Source organism: Xiphophorus couchianus, chromosome 9 (genome assembly GCF_001444195.1).
Source record: "Xiphophorus couchianus chromosome 9, X_couchianus-1.0, whole genome shotgun sequence".
In the NCBI taxonomy this organism is placed as follows: domain Eukaryota; kingdom Metazoa; phylum Chordata; class Actinopteri; order Cyprinodontiformes; family Poeciliidae; genus Xiphophorus; species Xiphophorus couchianus.
Window position 1 is genome coordinate 30,709,215 of NC_040236.1, and position 23,015 is coordinate 30,732,229.

The 23,015-nt window shown below is 36.4% G+C and overlaps 1 protein-coding gene across 1 annotated transcript in view; it reads right to left on the reverse strand.

Annotated features, from left to right (window-relative positions):
• col24a1 (collagen type XXIV alpha 1 chain) overlaps nucleotides 1–23,015 on the reverse strand; it is an 83,356-nt gene that overhangs the window by 11,799 nt on the left and 48,542 nt on the right. Inside the window, exons 25-46 of the mRNA XM_028028160.1 lie at nucleotides 20,378–20,431; nucleotides 18,704–18,757; nucleotides 17,056–17,109; nucleotides 16,455–16,508; nucleotides 14,481–14,534; nucleotides 14,188–14,232; nucleotides 13,887–13,931; nucleotides 8,745–8,798; nucleotides 8,067–8,120; nucleotides 7,884–7,937; nucleotides 7,612–7,665; nucleotides 4,807–4,860; nucleotides 4,199–4,306; nucleotides 3,431–3,484; nucleotides 2,889–2,996; nucleotides 2,651–2,704; nucleotides 2,403–2,456; nucleotides 2,211–2,267; nucleotides 1,626–1,679; nucleotides 950–1,003; nucleotides 744–797; nucleotides 21–74 (exon numbers count right to left, since the gene is read on the reverse strand). Of these exons, the coding sequence (XP_027883961.1) occupies nucleotides 21–74; nucleotides 744–797; nucleotides 950–1,003; nucleotides 1,626–1,679; nucleotides 2,211–2,267; nucleotides 2,403–2,456; nucleotides 2,651–2,704; nucleotides 2,889–2,996; nucleotides 3,431–3,484; nucleotides 4,199–4,306; nucleotides 4,807–4,860; nucleotides 7,612–7,665; nucleotides 7,884–7,937; nucleotides 8,067–8,120; nucleotides 8,745–8,798; nucleotides 13,887–13,931; nucleotides 14,188–14,232; nucleotides 14,481–14,534; nucleotides 16,455–16,508; nucleotides 17,056–17,109; nucleotides 18,704–18,757; nucleotides 20,378–20,431 (1,281 nt within the window). The remainder of the gene's footprint in view (nucleotides 1–20; nucleotides 75–743; nucleotides 798–949; nucleotides 1,004–1,625; nucleotides 1,680–2,210; nucleotides 2,268–2,402; nucleotides 2,457–2,650; nucleotides 2,705–2,888; nucleotides 2,997–3,430; nucleotides 3,485–4,198; nucleotides 4,307–4,806; nucleotides 4,861–7,611; nucleotides 7,666–7,883; nucleotides 7,938–8,066; nucleotides 8,121–8,744; nucleotides 8,799–13,886; nucleotides 13,932–14,187; nucleotides 14,233–14,480; nucleotides 14,535–16,454; nucleotides 16,509–17,055; nucleotides 17,110–18,703; nucleotides 18,758–20,377; nucleotides 20,432–23,015) is intronic.

Sequence of the window (23,015 nt, forward strand, 5' to 3'; positions counted from 1 at the left end):
TGATGTAATGTGACACTCACTTCAGCACCAGGGGCTCCATTCAGACCCCTCACTCCTTTCTTTCCAGCTGAGCCCTAAAATGTGAAAAACAGGAAATGTAAGGCACAAATAAAAGTCAATGTAGAGGACAAGACTTTCAAGCAACTCAAGTCGTGCAGTGTTTGTATATTTCAACTATTCTGTCAGAAAAACATGGAATAAACATCTGTAAACAAGTCATTGTGTCAAGCGGAATTTTTTCTCAAATCATAAAATAATAAAAAAATTTAATACTAAAATATTAAACAGCAATATCACACTTTCCCACTAGACAATTACACAGAAGTCATATCCAGAAAGACAAAATACCTCTGAAGTTATTTGTAGCTTCAGAGGTTTCCAACATGGTATGGTTTACTAAAGCTTTTAATTTGAAACAGGCATAAACAGGAAACCAGACAAAGTCTCCAGTGTTTTCATGTCAGACCAAATGATGAATGTTACTAACAGATGGCAGCAGATGTTGCTTTTAGTGTTCCTCACAAAAAGAGACTGAACCGAAGCCAACAGGTAACGAGAAAATAACAGGTAAATAAGTGGCGACGACAAACTATTTACCTAGTTGCTTGTCTGATGCCATTGTGTAGCTTAGAACATCTCTCTGAATTGAGAGTCTGGACACTTTTTAATCTTGTTTTCAAGATGTTTTGAAGTTACATATGTTACACTTTAAATGTGCAGGTAAAATATGTGCAGTGACTCACTGGAGGCCCTTTTCCTCCTTTAACTCCTGCTTCTCCAGGCTGGCCAGGTAGTCCCTTCACCATGCAAGAATATAAACACTTACAACCAATAAAACTTATTATCCGTATCAAAATTGTGTTAATGTGATATTTTAGAGCATTAGGTAATGGAATAAAACTCTGTTTATACTGCTAATTCCATTAGAGGCTTGAGTCTGTTGACTCACCGGTGGGCCGGGTGGTCCAATCCTGCCACGAGGTCCAATCACACCAACATGACCCTGGAAGATTGATATTTGAGACATGATCATATGCTTTTCGAATCAACTTTAAATACTCATGCTAGATACAAATTTTTCTGGATTGAAGGAATGTTGCTGCATGTTCGATGCCATCTGCCACAATGTCACTAGAGTACATAGTACTGTATAATTGTTCATTTATTTTTTATCTAATAACACAATAAGGCAACTGTGGTCACATTTTTAGCGACTTTAGTCAATTTTAGTAAAACAATGTTAAAAGATATTTATATTTGTATGTCAACTTTCCACAAAAAATGTTATTGCAAATCATTTTAAAGAAAATAATACATTATTTTTCAATATATATTTGTTGCATTATATATATATATATATTTTTTTTTTGATTTGCTTAGTTAGATTAATCTTAATCTATCACTTACAGTGACAGATTATTATTATATTTATGAGATCACATGAAAGCAGCACAAACAAACAAAGAAAGAATCAGTGTTTGAAATCAGTGAACACAGTTTCTCACTTCATTTACAGGTTAAATATAAATGTCTAAACCTCTCAAAGAAAACAAAGAAAAATTAGCATTTACTATAGCCTTGCCCTGTACTGTAACACATAGCATTGATTTCGTGGTTTTACCAACCTTGTATCCTTCGTCTCCTGGCTCCCCGCGTTCTCCACGCTCTCCTGGAGGCCCCTGAGTAGACAATCATGCAGCTACATGAAAACATGTGCAATACATTGGGTTGATTCTCCTTGGCTGCAATCCTACTTGAACATAGTTACTTGTCAGTGCAACATACAGTACTTGTTCAGCTTCATCAAAGAAGTGACTCCCACTTTAATGATCATACTCTGCACTGTAAATCCTAAAAATGAGGTTGCCATTTATTAATTCCAGAGTAAGGTTGTTAAAGTCTTATTTTTTTGTGATGAAAATAGGACGTTTTCTATTATGTCTTGAAATTATCTTGGATTATTTTTGCCACAACCAATGCTGAAAGGCCTCATGACTTTTTACTAAACAAATTTCCATTTGACACAACAGTAGATCTCAGTATAACAACTAATGCACAGGAAATAAATGCAACGCAAGGAAAATAAAAAGAGAACACTGCAGTTTTCCTAAAGTATAAGTGTTTTTTATGGAAGATAAAAACATTGTTTTTTTTATATGGCAGAGTAAAAATTGCATAAAAAGCAGAGTTTGAAGGAAAGCAAGACCTACTGGTTCACCTAAGGGCCCTGGTGGTCCCGGAGTCTTATTGTCCTCGCCTGGATAACCCTGGGATGCATCGCAGGAGCATACAGTCACAGTCACAATCTATGCAACAACTCAAGCCAATACATTTTCACACTTAAACACTTTTAAATTCTTTGGAAGTATTTTAATTTGGATCGCTAATTTAGATCATATTACCTTTTCACCTTTGGGTCCCGGTGGTCCAATGGGCCCAGGTTTGCCAGGGTGCCCCTATGAAAGACAAATGTTGTCATAATAAACATAAATGGCTGTCCTATATAAATCAAATGTGATATTTTATCATTAATAATGTTCTCTAATTTGAGGACTGGTGTTCTCAACTCAAAAATATCCTTATGACTCTGATCATGTAGTATTTCTGAAGTGTAAAGTGTTTTGTAATATAATACACGTGAAAAACTCACTGGGTATCCTGACAGTCCTGGTTGCCCTTCAAGCCCCATGACTCCTGGCTGACCCTGAGAAAAAAAAAATCAAATAACTACATAAAGCTTTTGTTTTATTTTACTCAAACACCATAGTGACTCTCACTAATTTAGCTTTCAACTCATATTCAATGATATTGTTTCCATCTACAGTAGTTTTAGTTTGATTTTAAGGCAATCCAAAGCAAACGGAAAAGTAGAACAAATTTGAACTAACAGAAGGGCCTCGAGTTCCCCGGGCCCCTTTCAGCCCTGCCTCGCCCGGTTGGCCGATGTCCCCTCGAGAGCCAATCTCACCAGCAAGACCTGGAGGGCCCCTCTCTCCCTGCAAATATCCAAAAGATCCGTTTATGGTTGGAAAAAATGGCACAGGATAGAATAAAAAGGAGACAGAAAGAAATTCACCTTTTACATTTTGATCAGGGATAGGTCATATTATTCATTTATTTATTTCAAACTGGTTTTTTTTTAAAACAAGAGAACAAGCAATCAGTGGGACAGAAAAAAACATGTGCATATTAAACAGTAAATCAAGTAAGAGACTCAAAAATTGGACTTTGAAGATCTTTCAGAGGCAGAAGAATATCAGTTTCCGAGGGTGAAAACTGGTGGAGACATTACCCAAAAGGCCTGCCGTAGGGTGAAAGACATCTCAACTACTGACACACAAATCCACAACCCGCTCTATAGATTCTTATTACTTAGGGTAACAGTAAGGTACATTTTTGCAAGGTACTTTTAAATATGGAAGATCCTAACCTTCTTTCCGTGGCGTCCTCTGTTCCCTGGAGGGCCAAGTTTTCCTTCTGGGCCCTTTCAACAACATGAAATAAAACATGTTTTTATGCTTAGTGGCACAACTGATTGAACTGCTGAATGTCAACCCCTGACTTAACTGCCTGAGAGGATTTTATAATTTAGGCACTTCCTTTTGTGAAGGAACTCAGTTGTTTGGTTGTTTTAGAAAACAACCAAAAAGTTAATCAAAGCTTGTAATCTGGTTGCATTTACCGAAAACAATTGCGTCGATGATATTATTATCATGACTGATGTAATTTTTGACACTATATAAACCACATCACATCTCGTATTGCTTTATAACGACTCTGATGCTTTAGTGGCAGAACATCAGAATTCATGAATGCATCATCATAAAAGTCTTTGTTTAGGGAAGATTGTCAGTTGTCCTCAAACACACAAGACTTAGCTGCATTGTATCTCAAACTGCAAGCTGCCATTTCTTTTACACACTACTGTTAAAATACTACATCTTTGTGTTGGAACAAATGAAACTATCCATCCATTAAATCTATCTGCTGATCCAGCGTCAGGAGAGTGCTGATGCTCATCTCCAGTGCAGACAAAAATCAACCTAACAGCTAAAGCTGGGATTCAAACCCAGGACTTTCTCACTGGAAGGCAACAGTGCCACTGCCCAGCTTCATCTGCCATGAATAATTATGAGCATGATTTATATGTAATTTTAAAATCTGACAGTAAATTTTGGAAGGCAAAAAAATAACTTACGCGAAAGCCCTGTTTCCCAGGTATTCCTGCTGGTCCTTGGGGCCCCGGCTCTCCTTCAAGTCCTTTGTCCCCAGGCTCCCCCAAAGGGCCACGCTCACCAGGGTCACCCTGAAAGATTCAGAGACAAAAAGTGAAACACATACCCAGGGTGGGTGAGGTGACAAGTAAGATTCATGTTTTTCATGCAGAAATCCCATAGTTTCCAAACCCAACTTTACAGAATACGTTGTTGTTTTTAGCCTATTTTTGGATGGAGGGATGGATGGCTTTGGAAGTCCAAATATTTATTCATATTTTCTTTTTCCATACTTATGAAAACCTGGAAAATATATTAATCAAATATTATACTTCTCCAAACTTTTCGGGCATGTGTAGGAGTCTTGTACACATGACTTCGTGCTCCAACTGACTCCATTCAAAATTAAAGTAAAAATTTTAAAAAAGCTACAGAAACAACTGAATATTCCTTTTGTTATAAGATTTTGAAATTCTATTAGAAGATTAAATGGATTATTTTTCCAAATCTAAACAGGTTTAGCTTTAATCTAAACTGTCACATTTATTAAAAACATTTTAAATAGTCTTTAAAAAAGATTTTCTGTTCTTACCTTCGCTCCATCTTTCCCCTGTGGGCCATCTTCCCCTCGGGGGCCAGGCGGACCCTGTGAGTGAATTACAGTTTGAAACAAAAACGTTTTTTTCTCGAAGAGATCTACCAGCTAAATCAGAGACAATGCAAGAAAAATAAAAAAGACTATTTACAGAAGCATGTTTTCTACTAAATGTGTATTTCAGAAGAACAGTTAGGATAGTAAGCACCATCTTTATTGTGGTGCCAGAACAAAAACTTAACAATGAATGTGAACAGTAACAAAGCTGTCTTCAGAATAACTGATAAGTGCAAGTGTCTGGTTTATAATAGACCAATACTGTCATTTCTCTCTAAAACCTCAGTGACTTTAGATAAATTGAGACATAAAAGAGGATAAAACACCTTTACTTTCTGTGGCACTTTGACATATTATGTCCACAGAGCCTCAGCAGTGTAACACAGCGCTTTGAACATCACAGCACTTGAACATTATTAATGTGCACTGTAAAAACTTCACTTAAGATGTTCAGTCCATTAGTGAGTCAGCAATGAGACATTCACAGCACAATCTGCACAAGGACGTCTCTGTGGTGAACGACTGCAGCTGTCTGGGACACACAAGGAAAACACTCAGTGTTTTAGTGAGTCAGTAGCAGATTTTATGTGACTACGGTCTGAGTCATGAACTCTTGATCTTAGATTGTTGTATATCCTAATGCTTGTTTAGATGTAAAAAATGTTAAAGGTTTATACTCTACTGGTGGCCTTTATTCAACAGTAGCTTGAAAGGTGGAAGGGCAGAGAGAAAGGGAAGACTAGGCCAGAATTAAGATTTCATAATATATGCTTTAACTAAGACAACTGCACTCAGATGACTTCTGATTGTCACTTCAGTATAATTTATGGTTTATTTTTATTTATTGTTTTAAGTTTTACTGCACATATAATTTTGCTTGGCACAGATAAAAACAGATAAAGAACTGAATGTATTTAATATTATTATATTTTTCATGTCTTCAAAGCTGCAATATATTGAGCTCCTCTGTCTTCTCGGCAGAAATACAGAAGCAACCAACCAGAGCCAGGAGGAGGGTCTTAGTGCTGTCAATCATTCTCATGTTCATCCATTCCCCTGGATCTCTGCTATGCTACATCTGGTACATAGCCCACCGTGAATGCTAACAGTAGTTAGCATGGCCACCAATGTCAGTGGATAAATAGTTTTCCTGGAACAGTAAGTAATTTTTCCACCATTAGTACATTGAGCAGTGTTGATTTCCTGGCTCTGATTGGTTGTTTTTGGCCGGGAGCCGTGCACTGTTGCAGATGACAATAGGAGCTCAATGAGCAGGTGGAGAAGCTCCATCTTCTCACAGATTATCTGTTTCGTACTGTCAAGACATGGAGACAGTTTTATCAAATACAGAAAAAAAAATTATATATATATATATATATATATATATAAATATATATATTTGTAAAAGCTGCAACTTTAATGCAGTGGTGTCCAAAGTCAGTCCTCAAGAGGCGGGATCCTGCATGTTTTAGCTCCTTCTCTGGTTCCACACACCTGGATCAAATAATGTGATGTTTACACACCATAGGCATTACTGTCACATTAATTATGGGTTTTAAGGAAAGCAGTTGAGTTGTCTATAATGACTACAGAACATACAGCAGCAACGGTTTTGAATGCATGGCTGTGCGCACTGGGGCAGGGGACAGCGCTGTTGCCGGGCAGAATACGGGGTCTGGGTCTGAATCCCAGCTTGGGGTCTTTCTACATACAGTTTGAATGTTCTCCCTGTGAATGGGTGGGCACTATGGTTTCCACTCACAGTCCAAAAACATGACTATGAGGTTAAATGGTGTCTGGTCATTTTAAATTTAAATCTTTCAGAGGTTTTAATAGTTCTGGGGTTAAATGTTACATCAATAAAAAATGAAGTACATAATCATGTGGAAAACTTCAAAGTTTGAGCAGACAGTCATCAACACACTCCATTAGCGGGTTATGCCATAAAAGATCATTGTTTTAGAAGTTAGTTGTTCAGAAATTGCTATATGAAATAATAATAATAGAAAGCCGAGTGGAAGAAAAAGTGTCATGAGCAAGAATTGTGAAGCAACGACTTTGCCGGCTTTAGGACACATTTATAAGGTGCGGACAGAAACTTGATCAGTCAAGTCACACACATGTGTCCAAGATAGCTGTAGAGATTTATGCTACACGGAATATTTTATATTAGATTAATGAAAAAAAAGTGCCTTTTCAGTAGTGTAATGTTGATATGTACCCATGACAGCATGGTTTAAAAAGCATCCACATAAAATGTTATATTATCTATTCAGTATTTGTTTTTATAAAATCTCTTAAGTTTTATAGCTTTGCTATAACTCCAAATCACTCCACCATGGAAAAACAACAGTCCTAAGAAAATACTTTTCTATGTCACAATAACATATGGATAACATATGTTGAACTGTTATTTAAGGGACTGATGTTTTACAGTCAGCAGCTAAACATCTATGGAAGAGCTATTGTAAACCTTGTCTAACATTTTTGATGAGCATCACAAGATAATGAAAAAGATGTTAACTGACATTTTTTATGAAATTAGAAACGGAAAGTTGTTTATTTGCTGGCAGGCAGATAAGTCTCCCCCTGCTGGATTTGAGAAACAATGCAGGCGTAAGGTTATTCATTACTGGTGTCTTTAAAAAAAAAGCATGTGTATAAACATTTCATACACAGAATATTAAGCATGATCTGAAGACATATGAAAGGAGAACATCAAATACGTAATTTTTAATCACTCACTCTGATTCCCTCCTGTCCCTGTTCCCCTTCAGGTCCTGGAAGTCCAACATCCCCCTACAGTAAACGCAAGAGACGACACATGACTGTCTGCTCATCAAACACACTAAATATACACGTGTCAGCATTCATAACATTCATAGTCATTAAAATACATATATATTTTCTTTTTAAACAGGCAACAGTGTTTCCTGGAACAAACTTAAGTTTACACATTTCTGATTGCAGCTTTTACGGTTTTAAAAGATGTAAAAATGTTTTGATGTTTTGCTAACCTTTAACCCTGGCTCTCCGATGGCACCTGGTCCTCCCTCTACACCTGGAACACCCTAAAAGAAATACACAAGAAGAGGAAGGAAGTGCACAAAAATGTTTAGGGAGTTATGAACAATGCTGATTTTAAAGTCAATGTCAAGTAAAAGACAAACTATTTGTCATAAAAAGTTATGTTGAAGTACTTCAGGTCCCTGCTCTCCATTGGATCCAGGCTCCCCAGTTGGTCCTTTCGGTCCCTACGAACATCCAATAAAGAAAAATGGTCATTTGATACTTCATAGATGTTTTTGATAATGAATAAAATTTTTCCTTTGTGATGATAAAGGAACACAACATGAAAAAGAAGTTATTTGAGAAAAGCAGATTGAGATCTGAGAATTCCTTGGATAAAGATGCTGAACATTGTCCAAAAACAAGATAAGACTCATTACATTACCAGAGCCTCTAGCTTTTCTCAATGTTCCCATCTTAAAACATGCCTTTGTCTGATTGTCTGACATGCTTTTTACCCCTGAGCATTTGGTGGGTTTCCAAGTAATTCAAGAACTTGAAGATTAATCCAATAAAGGCTGGGAGCGCTCAGGTGTATAGAAGCGGGGAAGCAACATAAAGAAACATTTATCATACCACTAATCTTCCTCATAAACAGTTTAGTTTTTAGTAATGATGTTCATCAGAGGTTCTTGAGTGTTTAATAAATACCTCCAACCTGGCCAACCTCCACTTTAAAAAGCCTTTTAAGCAGTCCTCATTTTGTGTATTTTATCATTACAGACGAGCTTGATGGTTGCTTGTTGGTGTGTAATTTGATTACAGTTTCCTAAAACAATCGCGTTCCTACCACAGATGAGCATACTTACTGGTTCCCCTTTTGGGCCCTTCTCACCAGTGTTCCCTGGAATACCTGACTTTCCCTGGAAACAAACACAGTCATGTCGACACATTCTTTCACTCAATTACAAGAACACAGAAAACAAACAAAAGAAAAGAAAAAAAAACTTTCTTTGACCATTGCTATAGACAGTACAGACAATCCTGTAGTGTCTCATTTGTTGGACCTAATCAACACATCGTCAGGCTAACTCTGTAATGTTATGACACTGGTGTAATCTGGGGCTCATTGAATTATGTGTAACAAAGATTTTATAATTTGAAACACTGCAAAAAAAAGTAGTGATACCATAGTGCTGCTAAAAATAAAGGAAAAGCAATAGTTTCATTACTATTACACCAATGGGTCATCAATGAGGAGTAAATGAAAAGATTCCCTTAATAGTTAAATCCTCTACAGAAAAGAAGTGACAAAATTAGAGAAATTATGGCCATCAGAAAACAAAACAGTTCCAGTTTGGTCTTTCATACATTTTGATTCAATGTCTTCCAGAATAGTGCAAGTACATTGAGAGGAAGAGTGTGAAATTTAGTGTTTTGCTGCTAAGTACACAATGTTATAGCTTTTATCATGTAGTGAGTAAACAGCACATAGAAATATACAGTCACACAATGTCCAATTTGTTCTTTTAATGTTTAAGTTGCAGTGTCTGATTTTGTATCAATTACACATGTTGCACACTGTACATTGTGTGTTAGAACTGCAGAACTAAAAAAACCTTGTATTTTACACACATTTATACTAAATGAACATTATATATTGTTTATGGAATTGAAAAAAAAAGACACAAATCTGCAGTGTGTAATTGAGACTACAGTAATTGAGAAGCAGTACATAAAGGGACACATCAGAGTTCAAAGAATTTGGTTTAATGCAATTACATCATCAACACCCATACGTAAACGGGAAGACACTACATCTAATTTCTGGATGAGATTAAAAAAAAAACAAAAAAACAGGGAGCTTCATACAGTGGAAGCTCTGGAATGGGTCACTTTTAATTCAAGGAACGTTTAATAATTTGATTTTCACATTTACATTGTTGTGTAATGGCAGCATTTTTATTCTTCAAGGCAAACTTTTTACATTCTTCTTCTTCTATTCATAGAGATAACGTGGCAGGATGATGTTAATGACATTTTTATCCATTTTGGCTCATAAGTGCATTCCTCTTTTTTTTTTTTAAGATGTAGCAAGGTGTTGATTTGGCTGCAACTTAAAGTCTGTCATTACAAAGTAATGATGGCTTCCTCCTCATTCCTAAAGCTCTCTTTTGACAGGATATAAATAACATGGAACAAAGAAGATCACACCTGGGCACAAAACTGCTGACTGCATGAGATGTTTAATGAGCTCTAAGCTTGTGGAAATTGCCGTGTATGTGAATGGCTGTATTTAATAAAATGACTTAAGTAATTCGTTAATGTCAATTACTTTGCATATCATACGAAGAAACTCTAAAAACCTGCTTAATTGTTTAAATCATTTCAACATCATCTGCATTCTTAGGATTGAAGTTCTATTGACAAAACAAAAGTAACATAGAGATAAGATAATACCCAAAAATGCAGGAAAGAGGAAGTGTTGGACATGTAGAGAAACAAGAGTCCTTATTGAAATGCAGAAACGTTTTTGGATAAAAGCTAAAACCACTGAAAAGTGCTTTCACTTAAAGTTGCCTTTACTGCTAACATTTACACACATCTGAGGTAATCAGATTTTCTCAGAGCTTAAGTTTTGAAAGAGACGCTATCAGACACACGATGGCGCCATAAGTCCACAGTAAAACGAACAAAAGTTTATAGTCTCCAACCCACACAAGATACACATGAAGTATGTCAGAGTGGTGTTGTTTACGATTATGTATAAGCTGCAGACATTTCTTATTTAATATTGGGCAGCCACTCTAAATCTGCAGCTAGTCTAGAAAAGATATGCTCGGATGATAGTTTTGCGATCTAATCGCAAATATGCCTTATATGCCTTTGCACAGTGATTTGAAAATTTTGAGAAATGCCTGAATGCGCCGTATGTGTGTGGTTGTAAGGACATTTGGCTAAAAACAGAAGAGTAAACAACCTTTGAAGCAGTAAAAGTAATTACCAGATTGAAAAAGTACAGGAATGAATTTGTCACTGTAGAAACATAGCAAAACTAACTATGCAGCTGATAGTTACTCCATGGAATAAATAAAAAAATGTTCTGCTGATGTATTATAGTATAATCACTTGGAGAGTGCATATGGCTCTGCTTCTGGTTTTCTGTTTGATCTTAGTTTGCTTCTTCTCCCGTCTGTGGAAAACTGGCTCTTTTATCCATTTTACCTCCTTCAAAGCCATATAAGAAATATAATTCATAAACTGCTCGAGTGGGAAAATATGTTTTAGAACATAAAAACACTTTAAGCCGAAACAAAAGTCTCCCAAATCTGCGTTTCTGCATTTTCTCCCCACTGACATTTTGTTGAAAACACACAAAAAAGGACGTAAGCCCTAGTCTAAAGTAAACAGGAAACATACATTAATATGTAAACAAGTTGCAAAAGTTATTCAGTATGCCCAAGCAGGCTGGTTTTGATTTGCTCAGCATGTTGGGATTAAAAGACATTGTAAAGTTCACCCACTTTCCTTGTTAATAATGAGACAATGATTAGCTGATCTGAAGTAAGGCATCACTATTGTTTGCAGGAAAGCGGCCACAGTGGACTTCTTTGTGTTCATCTTAAACTACTACTATTCATTGATACAAAGGCAAAATCATAACCAATGTACAGCCTTGCTCACTAAAATACTATGCCAGTGAATGTTTACAAGCAGTCATCTTCAATGTAACATTCCTTTTGGAGTTTAGTTTTGAATAATAACTGTGGGTCTGATAATATAACATGCATCTTCAATAAGTTTTAACAGACAAATATATGTATGAAGGCTGTAATCAACTAATATTTGGTTAGTTGACCAAGTTAGTGTTGCGTTGTTTGATTTGTAAGTCCATTGAAGTCTTTGAAACAACATGCTTTTATATGAATCAGCAAGCATCTTTCACTTTCTCTTTTTCAGAAATGGTACTAATTGCTTGATATCTTGTTTTAAGTAGTGTCAGTCAATTGTTTTATAAGTTTGGACCCTATGCCATACCAGAAAGTTGATGTCAACATGCTTTATTTATTCCAAAAGCACCATTGATGTATGTTGGAGATCAATGTCCGCTTGAGGCACAAAAATCTACCAATATATTAATTATTTTGTGCAGAAAACCAGCATTGCTGGGAAACGGATTCCTATCACGACCTTTTTGACAGTTATTGCTGCATTGTTTGCTTTGAAAGGTTCATTTAGTCTCCTTGAAAAATACTTCTTGCTGCTGTGGCCAAAAAAGCTCCATCTTTGTCTTGTCCAACCATAAAGCCTTTCTTCAAAGGGTATTCAGCTTATCCATTTGACAGGCTGCAAATATATGTAAGTGTTGACTGAAGATGTCCTATTTGGAGAAATGAGTTTTTATTGGTTGGCATCCTCTCAGTCCATGCTGATGTTAAACTCTTCACAGTAAAAAGTAAAACTGTTGCTGTGGAAGTTTCCAGTCTATGAGGTCCTTGAGCCTTGGCTGTTCTGGAGTTGTTCCTAAACATCCCAAGCAAATTTCCTTTGATCAGAGACCAAAGTTTGGGCCAGATGAGTGTAACTCTGAGACAGCTGGGTGTTCCAGCCAGAGCCATGATCCCAACACACTGAAGAGTTGGTTTTGGAATTGCAGAGCAGGATAAGATTATGCTTTTGGAATGGCCCTAACCTTAATTATAAAAATTTACAGATTATAGTTAAAAGCAAGTCTGGCAGGTGTTTAGAGCTACACTCCTCATGGTGGCAGCATCCTGGAATCACCCGATTACTTTAGTTCTAATTTGTTCTTTTTGTAGACTTTTATCCATCATTTTTTGGGTTGAGGCATTGGGGCTGTTTTGGATGCTTTGCAGCTGGAACGATTTTTGTTCTTACTTTTCTGACTTTTAAACTGTGGCAACAAGGATTTGCTTTCAGAACTGAGAGCCACTGTTAAGCATCTCAAAAGCTCAAAAATACCTGAACTGACATCCAAAATCCAGAAGAGATAAAAGGGATGCAGAGCAGAACCGAAGAGCAGAGAGAGAATGAGGAAGTTTACACAGTCCCTTCCATAAATGATAACGGACAAAGATTGCAACCCTGATTCCAGCGTCTCTCTGATCAGCTTTCTGATCATATGGCCGGACTAGGATTTAAAGAGGAGCAGCAAAAGCAAATGAGGTGGATTAGCAGTGTGAGCCAGTGTCTGATTATTGTGGAATATTATATCTGCTGTCTAGATAACAAGCTGTCATATTGAAACATCCACTGTCTTCAATTTCAATGCCAGACTGACTGCTACCAGAGAGACCTTCCTGCTCTCAGCATCACCATTCACAAAAACTCTTGGCTATGACATCACTTAATTTCCCTTTGAGATGAATAAGTTGAATTTAAATTAAATTGTGCCAGAAAAACATTCACTCTAAATGAGCCCTGCCAATTCTGATGTAGCGAGAAAAGACAAATATTTTATTCGATTTTTAGTTGAGGTTTAACTTGAACTTCCTTGGATTACAGAAAATTCAAGTTGTACGTCATCTCCTCAAATCACCCAGAAAAAAAAATGCAAATGTATCAGTAAAGCCCATTCACACCACTTCAGTCTGACACTGGAAGTCATCATCGGCTTTGAGCAAAATCTTGTACAAGGCAACTATGCATAGTGACTGTGAAAAAGTTTGACTTCTTATAATTTAAATTCTTATATAAAGCAAAGCAGACCAATTTTAGGATAGAATTAAAAGCCTACAGGTAAGGTAAGGGAGAAGATCTGTTTACACCTGCCAGCATGCTCAGAAGCAGAACCAAATCCTCTTTAATGAAAAACTTCCTCCTGGATGACAAGACTGGAGCAAACTCTTAAATTATGGTAAATTGGGATTTGCAGGTTGGAAGAAAAAAGGAGGCAGATGGGCTTTATGAGTGTTATTCCACTGTAGCTATAGTGACGGGGGATGTGTAGGTGGTGATTAAATCTGTGAAAGAAAAAAGATTTTGCTTACGGGTTTTCCAGGAGGGCCTCTTTCTCCGGGAACGCCAGCTTTGCCCTTTGAAGAGACAAAATCAGGACGGAAACAGATTAAAAACAGTTTAAATCAGGTCGGGGTTGATCACATTAATACGACAAAACCATTACCAAGACATCTGGTTTACATTTGGAACGGTGACGCATTGCAAGCATGAAAACAAGGATAAAGAAATTACATAGGTATATGTAGGTATTCCTCTGAACTATGTAATTTAAGCACCCAATCCTCTTACTCTTTGGTACATTTATTTAAGCATATCTAGAAAAATACTTACTATTAATCCTGGTTCTCCTTTTGGTCCAACTTCCCCCTTTTCACCCTGGACACAAAGAAATATTATTGAGTTTTTCTCTTTTTTTCCTCCCAAGACAGTTATAAATACATCATAATGTGCTGAAAATCAAGAAATAAATCTGAAAGTAAGAATTCCAAATATGATCTTATAATCCTGGCACAAATACCACAGCTGGCATGAACTTTACTGCTGCCCATTTATTAAATACATGCTACATGTTTTTGCCTTTTCCACATTTACGCTGTGTTTATAAGAATATGGACATTGTTTACCTTGGTGCCCTCAGATCCTGGCTCTCCTGTTGCGCCATCTGGACCCCGGGGCCCCTGCACAACACCAACATGAGGCACATGGCTGACATTTACTCAGAGAAGAGCATGATATACTACTTTACAAAGGGAAGCACTGTTAAGTGAACGATATATGGCTCTATCATTTCTTAGATATATTATTCTGGACTATGCTTCATTTTTATCGGTTATATTGTCAGGGGCTTTCAAACCTTATATGTTCAATGGTATAAAAAAAACCCTAAACCTTAAATTTAAACCTTAACATCTTGTTTTCTGTTATAGTCTGAAATTGGGCGATTATCCTACAAATATTTCTCAAAATATCTCAATCTCAGCATTACTTCCATGTATTTCTATCAGTGATTACTTACGTTAGATGTCACTCTAAAAAGCTTGCAAGTGAGATAAAATAATTAACGTTAAAATTACAGGATAGTACAGAAAAATCAGACTAAACATGTCCTGTTTGAGGTTAAGTATGTCAAAAATATATATATTTCTATTTGCTAGGTTCAAGAAAAGTTGGGGAGAGAATTCTATTTTAATGTTCCTCAAATTCAGGAGTTTAAAAATACACCTGTGCATAAATAATATGGATATAATGATAAACGGTGAGTGAATTCCCAGCAGAAGTTGACTTTGATTTACTATATGTGATAAGAGTTGGAGAAGTAAAGAAATTCAGCAATTTTCATGCTGTTGGGATGAAAATTTAAAGTTTTTCTACATACAAAGCCCACAAAACCAATTCTGAATGACATTTGGGAACAGAGAAGTTATGAGTAACGACGTAAATCCAGGTTTGCCAAAGTTGCTAATTTAACACAGCTAAAATTTTCTTTTATCCCATTCCTTAGATTTAAGCTCCTTTCTATGAGATGACAAAGAAAGTCCTGAGTTTTTAACAAGTTCTCCATCTCTATGAATATCGGAAGTCGGCCTGCTGACTTGTGCAACTGGTCTGGCTGCTTAAATAAGGCCTTTTAAAGACAAATGATCATTTGGAAATATTTATTATCATGGTAAATCAGTTGTGAAACTATAGTCATCAAGGAACCAGGGTAATGTGTAAGCAGTTGACTGCAGGCAACCAAGCAGGTCTGGTTCTCTAGAGCTGGTGTTCACCATGTTTTCCATGCACCCATGAATTTACACAGCTGAATAACTTTCTCAGGATGTAATCAAGTTCTGCACAGGCTGTAATCAGCCATTTATGTGAGTCAGGTGTGTTGAGTTCAGGGAAAATCAAATTCATCTGGGAAACTAGCTCTTGAGGAATAAAGATGAAAAGCAGAAGGGAAAAAAAGGCTCAATTTTGTGTGAATTAAGAATCCTACTTAAATAATTAGCAGTTGATCAGTCTATCGAAGAGAAAAAAAATACACATCTGATACCTAGAGTTATCATTTCTGCAGTAGCTCAAATAGTTTTTTGAATTTCCTTTTTATCTTTGATTTTTTCTGAGTTAAGTGAAATGAATATGCACAAATCCACAGTTATGTGACTGTGAAGTAAAATAAAAACTATTTGTCACATGGAAACTGTTTTGTATCTTAAGATTTCAAATACAACTGAAGCTGATTTACGAGTAAGTTAATTCCAACGTCAGACATGATTTAAACTTTTTAATGGGTGATCAGGAATTATATATAATATTACCTTACACGTCACCTTATTACCTTAAAAGACTAAAATGAAAAAAAAAAAAACAAGCTCAGGGATAAATTATCTCTCTGTCTTCAGGGTCATTTTTCTCTTAGCCAAAATACATTCATCAGAAGTTATAATTTTTTCCTCCAGTGTAACATTCAAACCTGAAAAAAATGGAACTGTATGTGCTTTGGTGCTTTAGTTTTATTATGGAAATAAAACTATAAACTCAACTGCAATATATAAAGAACTGGTTCTGAAATCATTTGAAGACATTTTCCTGTAAAAGTAATGTGGCCCTACCCTTCTCCCTTTTGGCCCCGCGATTCCTGGACTGCCCCTCTGTCCCTGAGGACCCTGTAAATCAAAACAACACGTTTAAAAAAAAACGTACTGACAAAAGAAATTACCAATATTAATAAGTAAGTTTTCAAAAAAAAAAAAAAAAAAAAAGCTGTAGCTTTATCATGAGTCCCAAAGCTGATACATGATGGTGTATTTCAGACCTAATTTGAAATGTTTGAACACCTCCCACCAGTGGGAAGTTGTGGGTATATTAATAATATAATTGATCAACACACAGTGGCATCAGTAGAAGGGAAAGTAGATCAAGTAGAATCAGGATCAAGTAGAAAGTATACATGAACTGTACTTTGATTTGTTTCCTTAACACTTCAGAGAGATTTTAAAATTAAGTACAGCTAAGAATGATACTTTTCTTCATAAAAATAGTCTGATTTGATTGATTTTCATTGTATTTGTTGGGTTATTTATTTATTTATCAGGTCAGCATAAATAGAATAGAAATATCCTTTATTGTCCCACACTTTTTTTCTGTGCAAAGAAAACAATAAAACACTGTACACTAAGGGCATACATGTTGATAATTTGTGAAAATGCTTACAGGTGAACCCTGCATGCCAACGTCTCCGGGACCTCCAGGTGATCCTGGGTAACCCTAATAGAAAACAGAAAAAATAAATAAATAGAAATATATGCAGGTAGATGGGACACTGTGGCATTGTTTGTTTAAATCGGTTAAATAGGTGAAAGACACAGTGAGCTTCATATAAATACAGGCAACACTAGAGATTTAGAATGATTTTAGTAGGTCAGCGGTGTCTGTTACAAAAATGATTTTAAATTTATTTCACACACAAATATGTAAAGACGTTAAATCAAGCTAATCCCCGTTTATGCACCTATCATTCAGTTTGTTCGGCACTGTGTCAGACAGTGAGATAAGAGCTCAAGGCCCAGAACCACAGATCTGACGTTAATCCAAAACCCAGAGACAGAGTGGGATGAAGGCCAAGCACTCCAACAGACTCACAGCTCTGCAGCAGACACAGAAAACTGGGCAGTATAATGATCACTTCAATGCAAAAATTGAAATGCTGTAGAATAGAGCACAAGTCTCTACCAGTACTAACTTGCCAGTCAAAGTTTTGTGAGGATGTGCTTAAAGGAACACACAGATTTTGCAAACGTTGAGGCTGAAACAGCACTCAGACTTGATACATTAGGTTTTTCTGTTCCATTAAAATCTCCAACAACATTCCTTCCTGAGGCATTTTTTCATTATATGTATCAAAGTGGACGCAGAAGACAATACTGTCATCTTTTCAGGTTTACACATTAGCCAAATATTAACGCCATTGTTAGTTAGGGGTGCGGCAGTTCTTCTCGTCATAAAAGATAAACTAATGCATATGTGTCCAATGGATGTTTCAAACCCATACTCACAAGAAGAATGTACCGGACTCAATGTTCCACCACATAACTTTTAAAGAGTCGCCCATAAAAATACAGTAGAATGAAAGAACATGGTGAGCGCAGACGAATCAGTGAAGGGACGTCCCATTATCATTAAGTCCTGATGTCTGGGGACAATCTGGTCAATGTACTCTGTTGATAAAAACACTGGTCTTTAAAACGGTGATGATTTAAAAAAAAGAAATAGGTTCCTCTCATCGGGATGTTATACCACATTTACAACTTTGTCATGTTAGAGCAATCAAATATCTAAGTTTTTTAACAGCTGTGTTTTTTATGTTTCTGAAATCTGATCTTTGGGGAAGAATAGAAGAAATAAATTATTTTTTGAAAGTGAATATAATATAGACTATAATATTTTAGTCTGTTCAATTCTGTTATTGTTCTGCTGTACATTAACATGAAAGGATGACCTAACCTTTCACTCTGCAGAAGACAGATCATGTCTGTGATAGTCATAGATGAACCTGGATATTTGGCAACAAATGTAATGTACAATAATTAAGTAATTTTATTATAGAGTTAGTTACCTAAATGGTCCACCAATTTTTCGTTAAATGTTGTGTTCAACAAATGATCTCCAATTTAAAAATCCACTTTCCCATTGTTAGAGCTTTTTAAATTATATCCGCTACTGGAATATTGACATTTGTGCAGAAAGGTGAATTTTAGGTGTGATAACATAAATAGAAAACTCCCTTTGCTCAATAAAATATGGCTGACACTGTGAGAACCCAATTAAAATTTGTTTTAAGATCTTTTGTGACTTTACTCACCCCGGGCCCCTTCTCTCCAGCAGGACCTGTTGGACCTGGTAGCCCCCGGTCACCCTGGTTAAGGACATGGAAAGAAAAAGAGGTTTGATTCTGAGAACTGATTTTTGTTCAACTTTGGCAATATTCATGGAATTAGCAAAAATTGGATCATGTTGTGTATTTTTGAGTGAATTTGTAAAATTTTGACTTCCCAATTGGAACACTTTTTTTTAATCCACTGCTATTCCAATTTTACTTAGATTTTCATTTCATTTCTTATTGCTGAAACCATTTTACAGTGTATGCTTTCCATTAGGTAAAGACATTTTATTATTTAAAAAAAGAGATCCATATCAATTGTTAAAACTGCCTTTTAATAACTAAAATTTTTTTTAAAAATCATAAATATTTAAGTAACATGAAGAAGATAGAAGATAGAAGCTTTTTAAGGCATTCATATAAAAATATTAAAATATTTTGATAATGTGTCTGTGATTTTATAGAATAGAATAGAATTACTTTATTCATCCCAGCAGGGAAATTATTTCGCAGTTACAGCAGCATAGAGACAAGACACACAACAACCACCACTGAGTAGCAATTGTAGACAAGATAAAATAAAAATAAAATATAACATGCTGTCAATATAAAAAGCAGCTTATAGCAGTCCTTGCAAAGATTCAAAAATGCAGAAACAGTATGTATATGTAAATATATGTACAGCAAGTGTGCCACAGTGCAGTTGTGCAAAATTGGACTGATTTATGCAGAACAATGATTTAGCTTTTATTGTACAGTGAGATGGCATGTGGCAGGAAGGATTTCCTGTATCTGTCCCTACGACAGCAGAGCTGGAGCAGCCTATGTGAGAAGGTGCTTTCTTCTTTCTAAGATAAAGCACACATAGGTTACAGTCCATTGGATCCACAGAAAGACCAGAATCTGCCAATGTCCAACAGTAAACCTGCAAACTTTTTTGACTGAAATTATATTATTTTTCACAAACTGGGTAAAATCCATGATTGTACAACACAATAAGTCCACCTTTGTTTCTTGATACACACTTCCTCATAGTGAGCTCAACATTTTAAACAAGGAGTGTGGCAAAGAATAAAAAATTATGCATAATGTCGAAAGAATTTGTAGGCTGTCAGGGTATGACTGGTGCTGACAGACTACATCAGGAGCAGAGGTTTGTGGGAGAGGAGTTGGAGGACAAGCAAGAATCTGACAAGCAGATGGCTTCTCAACACAAGAACATGTTCTGACAAACGGGCCTTCTGGATAGGAAAGAAAAGGCAAACAGGTTGGGATAGAGGGAGGGAAAAATGGAGATGGAAGGCAAAACCTTTGGTGTTCTTTAGAAGATTCAATAAAAACACTTGAAAAGACTTATTAGGTTCTTGTTGAGCTGGGAATGATTGATTCATTTAAGTATTTTAAGAGAAAAGACTTTCAGATTTACATCTTATAAATAATTTTTATGTTCAACTTAAACTTGCTTGTTTAAGGTGACACAGCTTTGACGATACTGCTATTGATGTGGATGTGGGAGTGTTGAGTGTTTACACAAGCATGTGTTCTAGTCTCTAGTCCAGGCTGCTTTGACATGGGCTTAATTATAGGGGTCTGTTGCTGACAGGCGAGCAGTTGATGCTGCCTGACAGCCTAATGACAGAGAAACACGCTCCTTACCTTTTCACCGGGAACTCCCATCACCCCAGTTATTCCAATTAGGCCAACTGGACCCTGGAGAGAAGGAGGAGAGGAAAGGAGAGAAGAAGAAAACGTGTTAAACACAAACACGTCAGGAGAAAGTAGTAAGGGTTGCTTCCCAGATTGCCGTGATGCAGAGAATGTAAGACGCTTCAGGTTCCAGTGAAATGTTTCTGTAAGTCTTGGGTGAGTTTCATTCAGCTAAAATGAAGTTTAAATAATAGATTTAGAGTGCTAAAAATATTAGAAATATCATAAGCACAGTCTGAAAACCTAGCATTTTCTTTAAATAAACTATTAACCTAATTCATGTTTATACTTTTAGAAATGTTAGAAAAAGTTGTGGACAAATACAACCTAACAACCTAACCTTGTGTAACTGGAAATCAAAACATTTCTTCAGTATAAAGAGCTAATAAAAGATGTAAAAGAAAGTGACGCTACACAGAAAAGAAAAGAAAGGTCTAGTAAACACATTTTTCCACTAACCAACCTATTTCGATAACAGCTCCAGAACTGATTTACAACACATCTGATACTACTTAAAGAGGATTATACAACAAAGTTAGAAATGTTTAGAGAATTAATGAGAATGCTGCTTTAAATGTTTATCTAGTAAAATGGAAAAACAGGCGGACAAGACGAGAAATTACGAGGTTCGAACAAGGACTCTGCAACAAGGTTTCCCAAACTTGTTAAAATGTTCTAGCACACTTCATCTTAAATATTTTATCAGCTATTGGCTCAGGACATCTAAAAGGTCATCCATAAACTTGCATCTCACCTCTCCTTATGATTTTAATGAAGATGGCGACTAACTCTAACTCTCCTTGTCTCTGGACTCATATGTTTTGTTCCTGTGGGTTAAGTTGCATTGAGTGTAATTTGTTTGCCTTTATAAATTTTAGATTTTCCTCCAAACACTGCAGTTTTGAGGGAGAATGAATTCAGCTCTGCACTGGTTTCATTTGAATCAGTGACTTTACACAGACAGGCTGGGAGCTGCAGCAGTTTTTACAGACTCTCTGCTACTTTTCTTCAGTCTCTTTGCTAAAACTGGAAATCTGAGACTTGGTAGATCACATCCACAAATTTCTATGTTTAGTCTGGATGTAAACTACAGTAATATAAAATGGAGGTGAGGGCCACAATTCTTATAGTTTACAGCACCAAAAGTACTTGAGCAAAACTAAGACAGTGCTGGGCTCGACTCATTTTATGAAGTCATGGTAATATTTCATATGCTGACACAATTACAGACCAATATGAGAAAAAATACAGTAGTCTGACAATAGTGGCCTCTTTACACTGTACAGAGTTTTACTGCAGAGTTTGATTTATAGTGTTCACACAGTGAACACGCATTCTCATTGTGTAATCACACTTCATTTATTCCTGTACCTCAGTGTGTTTACATTGAAAGCTGTAAAAAAAAAAAGAGCCTGAGAATGAAACAAACTAGTAGACAAGAAACAGGCCGCTAACATAAACACTATAAAACTTTGTTCCTTTTGCAATTCTGTAGCTTTGCCAAAACGTCTGACAGCTATAAAATGCCACTCATATATCATCACCGTAGAAGGATTAACCTGCTGAATTCATATAAGCACCAGTTGACGGTGAAGACATACAGCCTGCAGATGGAGGAACAAGCACAAGGTTGATCTCTGATCCCTTAATCTACACAGAAAGTTGGTGACATGGCAAATTGATCTGAATAACTCATTGTGTGGTTCGATAGTCTGGTTGCTTAGGAAGCCTAATGTGGATGACAGAAGTTGTAATATAAGCGTTAGGGTGTTTTCACACCTGATAGTCTGGTAAACTCAGCTCAATTGAGGACCAAAACCCCACCCCATTGAAACATTTGTTAAATTTTCAGTTTATGTGGTTTGCTTTCACATTGCACTGTCAAACGATCCAACGCAACTTAAGTCTTTGCAAAATGTAAACAAAAATGGAGTGGAGTAATATTTTAGCACTTGTAGAAATTCTCTTTTGTTTTGGTAAAAGACCATTGCCTATTTCTCTCTCTAGCGTCAGACTCTTATTTAGGGCGCATTTACCCAGAATGCCCTGTGCTGTGATTTGCTTCCTGTATTTGGAGCAGCTTCCGGTCCACTTGCATCCACATCTGCATTCAAACCGCATCAGAGTTTACTTCAACCGAGACCTAGGTTTGTAGGAGGACCAGAGTTTGCTTTTTTGGTCCAAGCTTGCCATTCATATTTCCCTAAACAAACCAAACTTTCTAGGCAAACGAACAAGAGTTTGCATAAAGTGGGTCAAATAGAACATTATTATTAGATTCATCTAAGTAGGACAGCGTGCAAGTCCAAGCAGGCTGACATGTGCAGACGTACTGCTGACTTTAACAATGCTGCATAGTGAATCTTTTGTGTGTTGTGGTTCTAAAACAGTTCCAAGCTCCTAGTAAAATTTCGCTTGAAACATTTTACAGATAAGGAGTCACTTAGTGAAGACAGGTGGTATTAAAGCATCAAGGCATCAACCCTTTCTTAGTTTCAGTCACATCTTATTTATCTGAAAAGTGATGATATGGGATTCATTAGAGCCAACATATGTTTAAGAGTTTCTTTCTCACTGCATAGCTCCA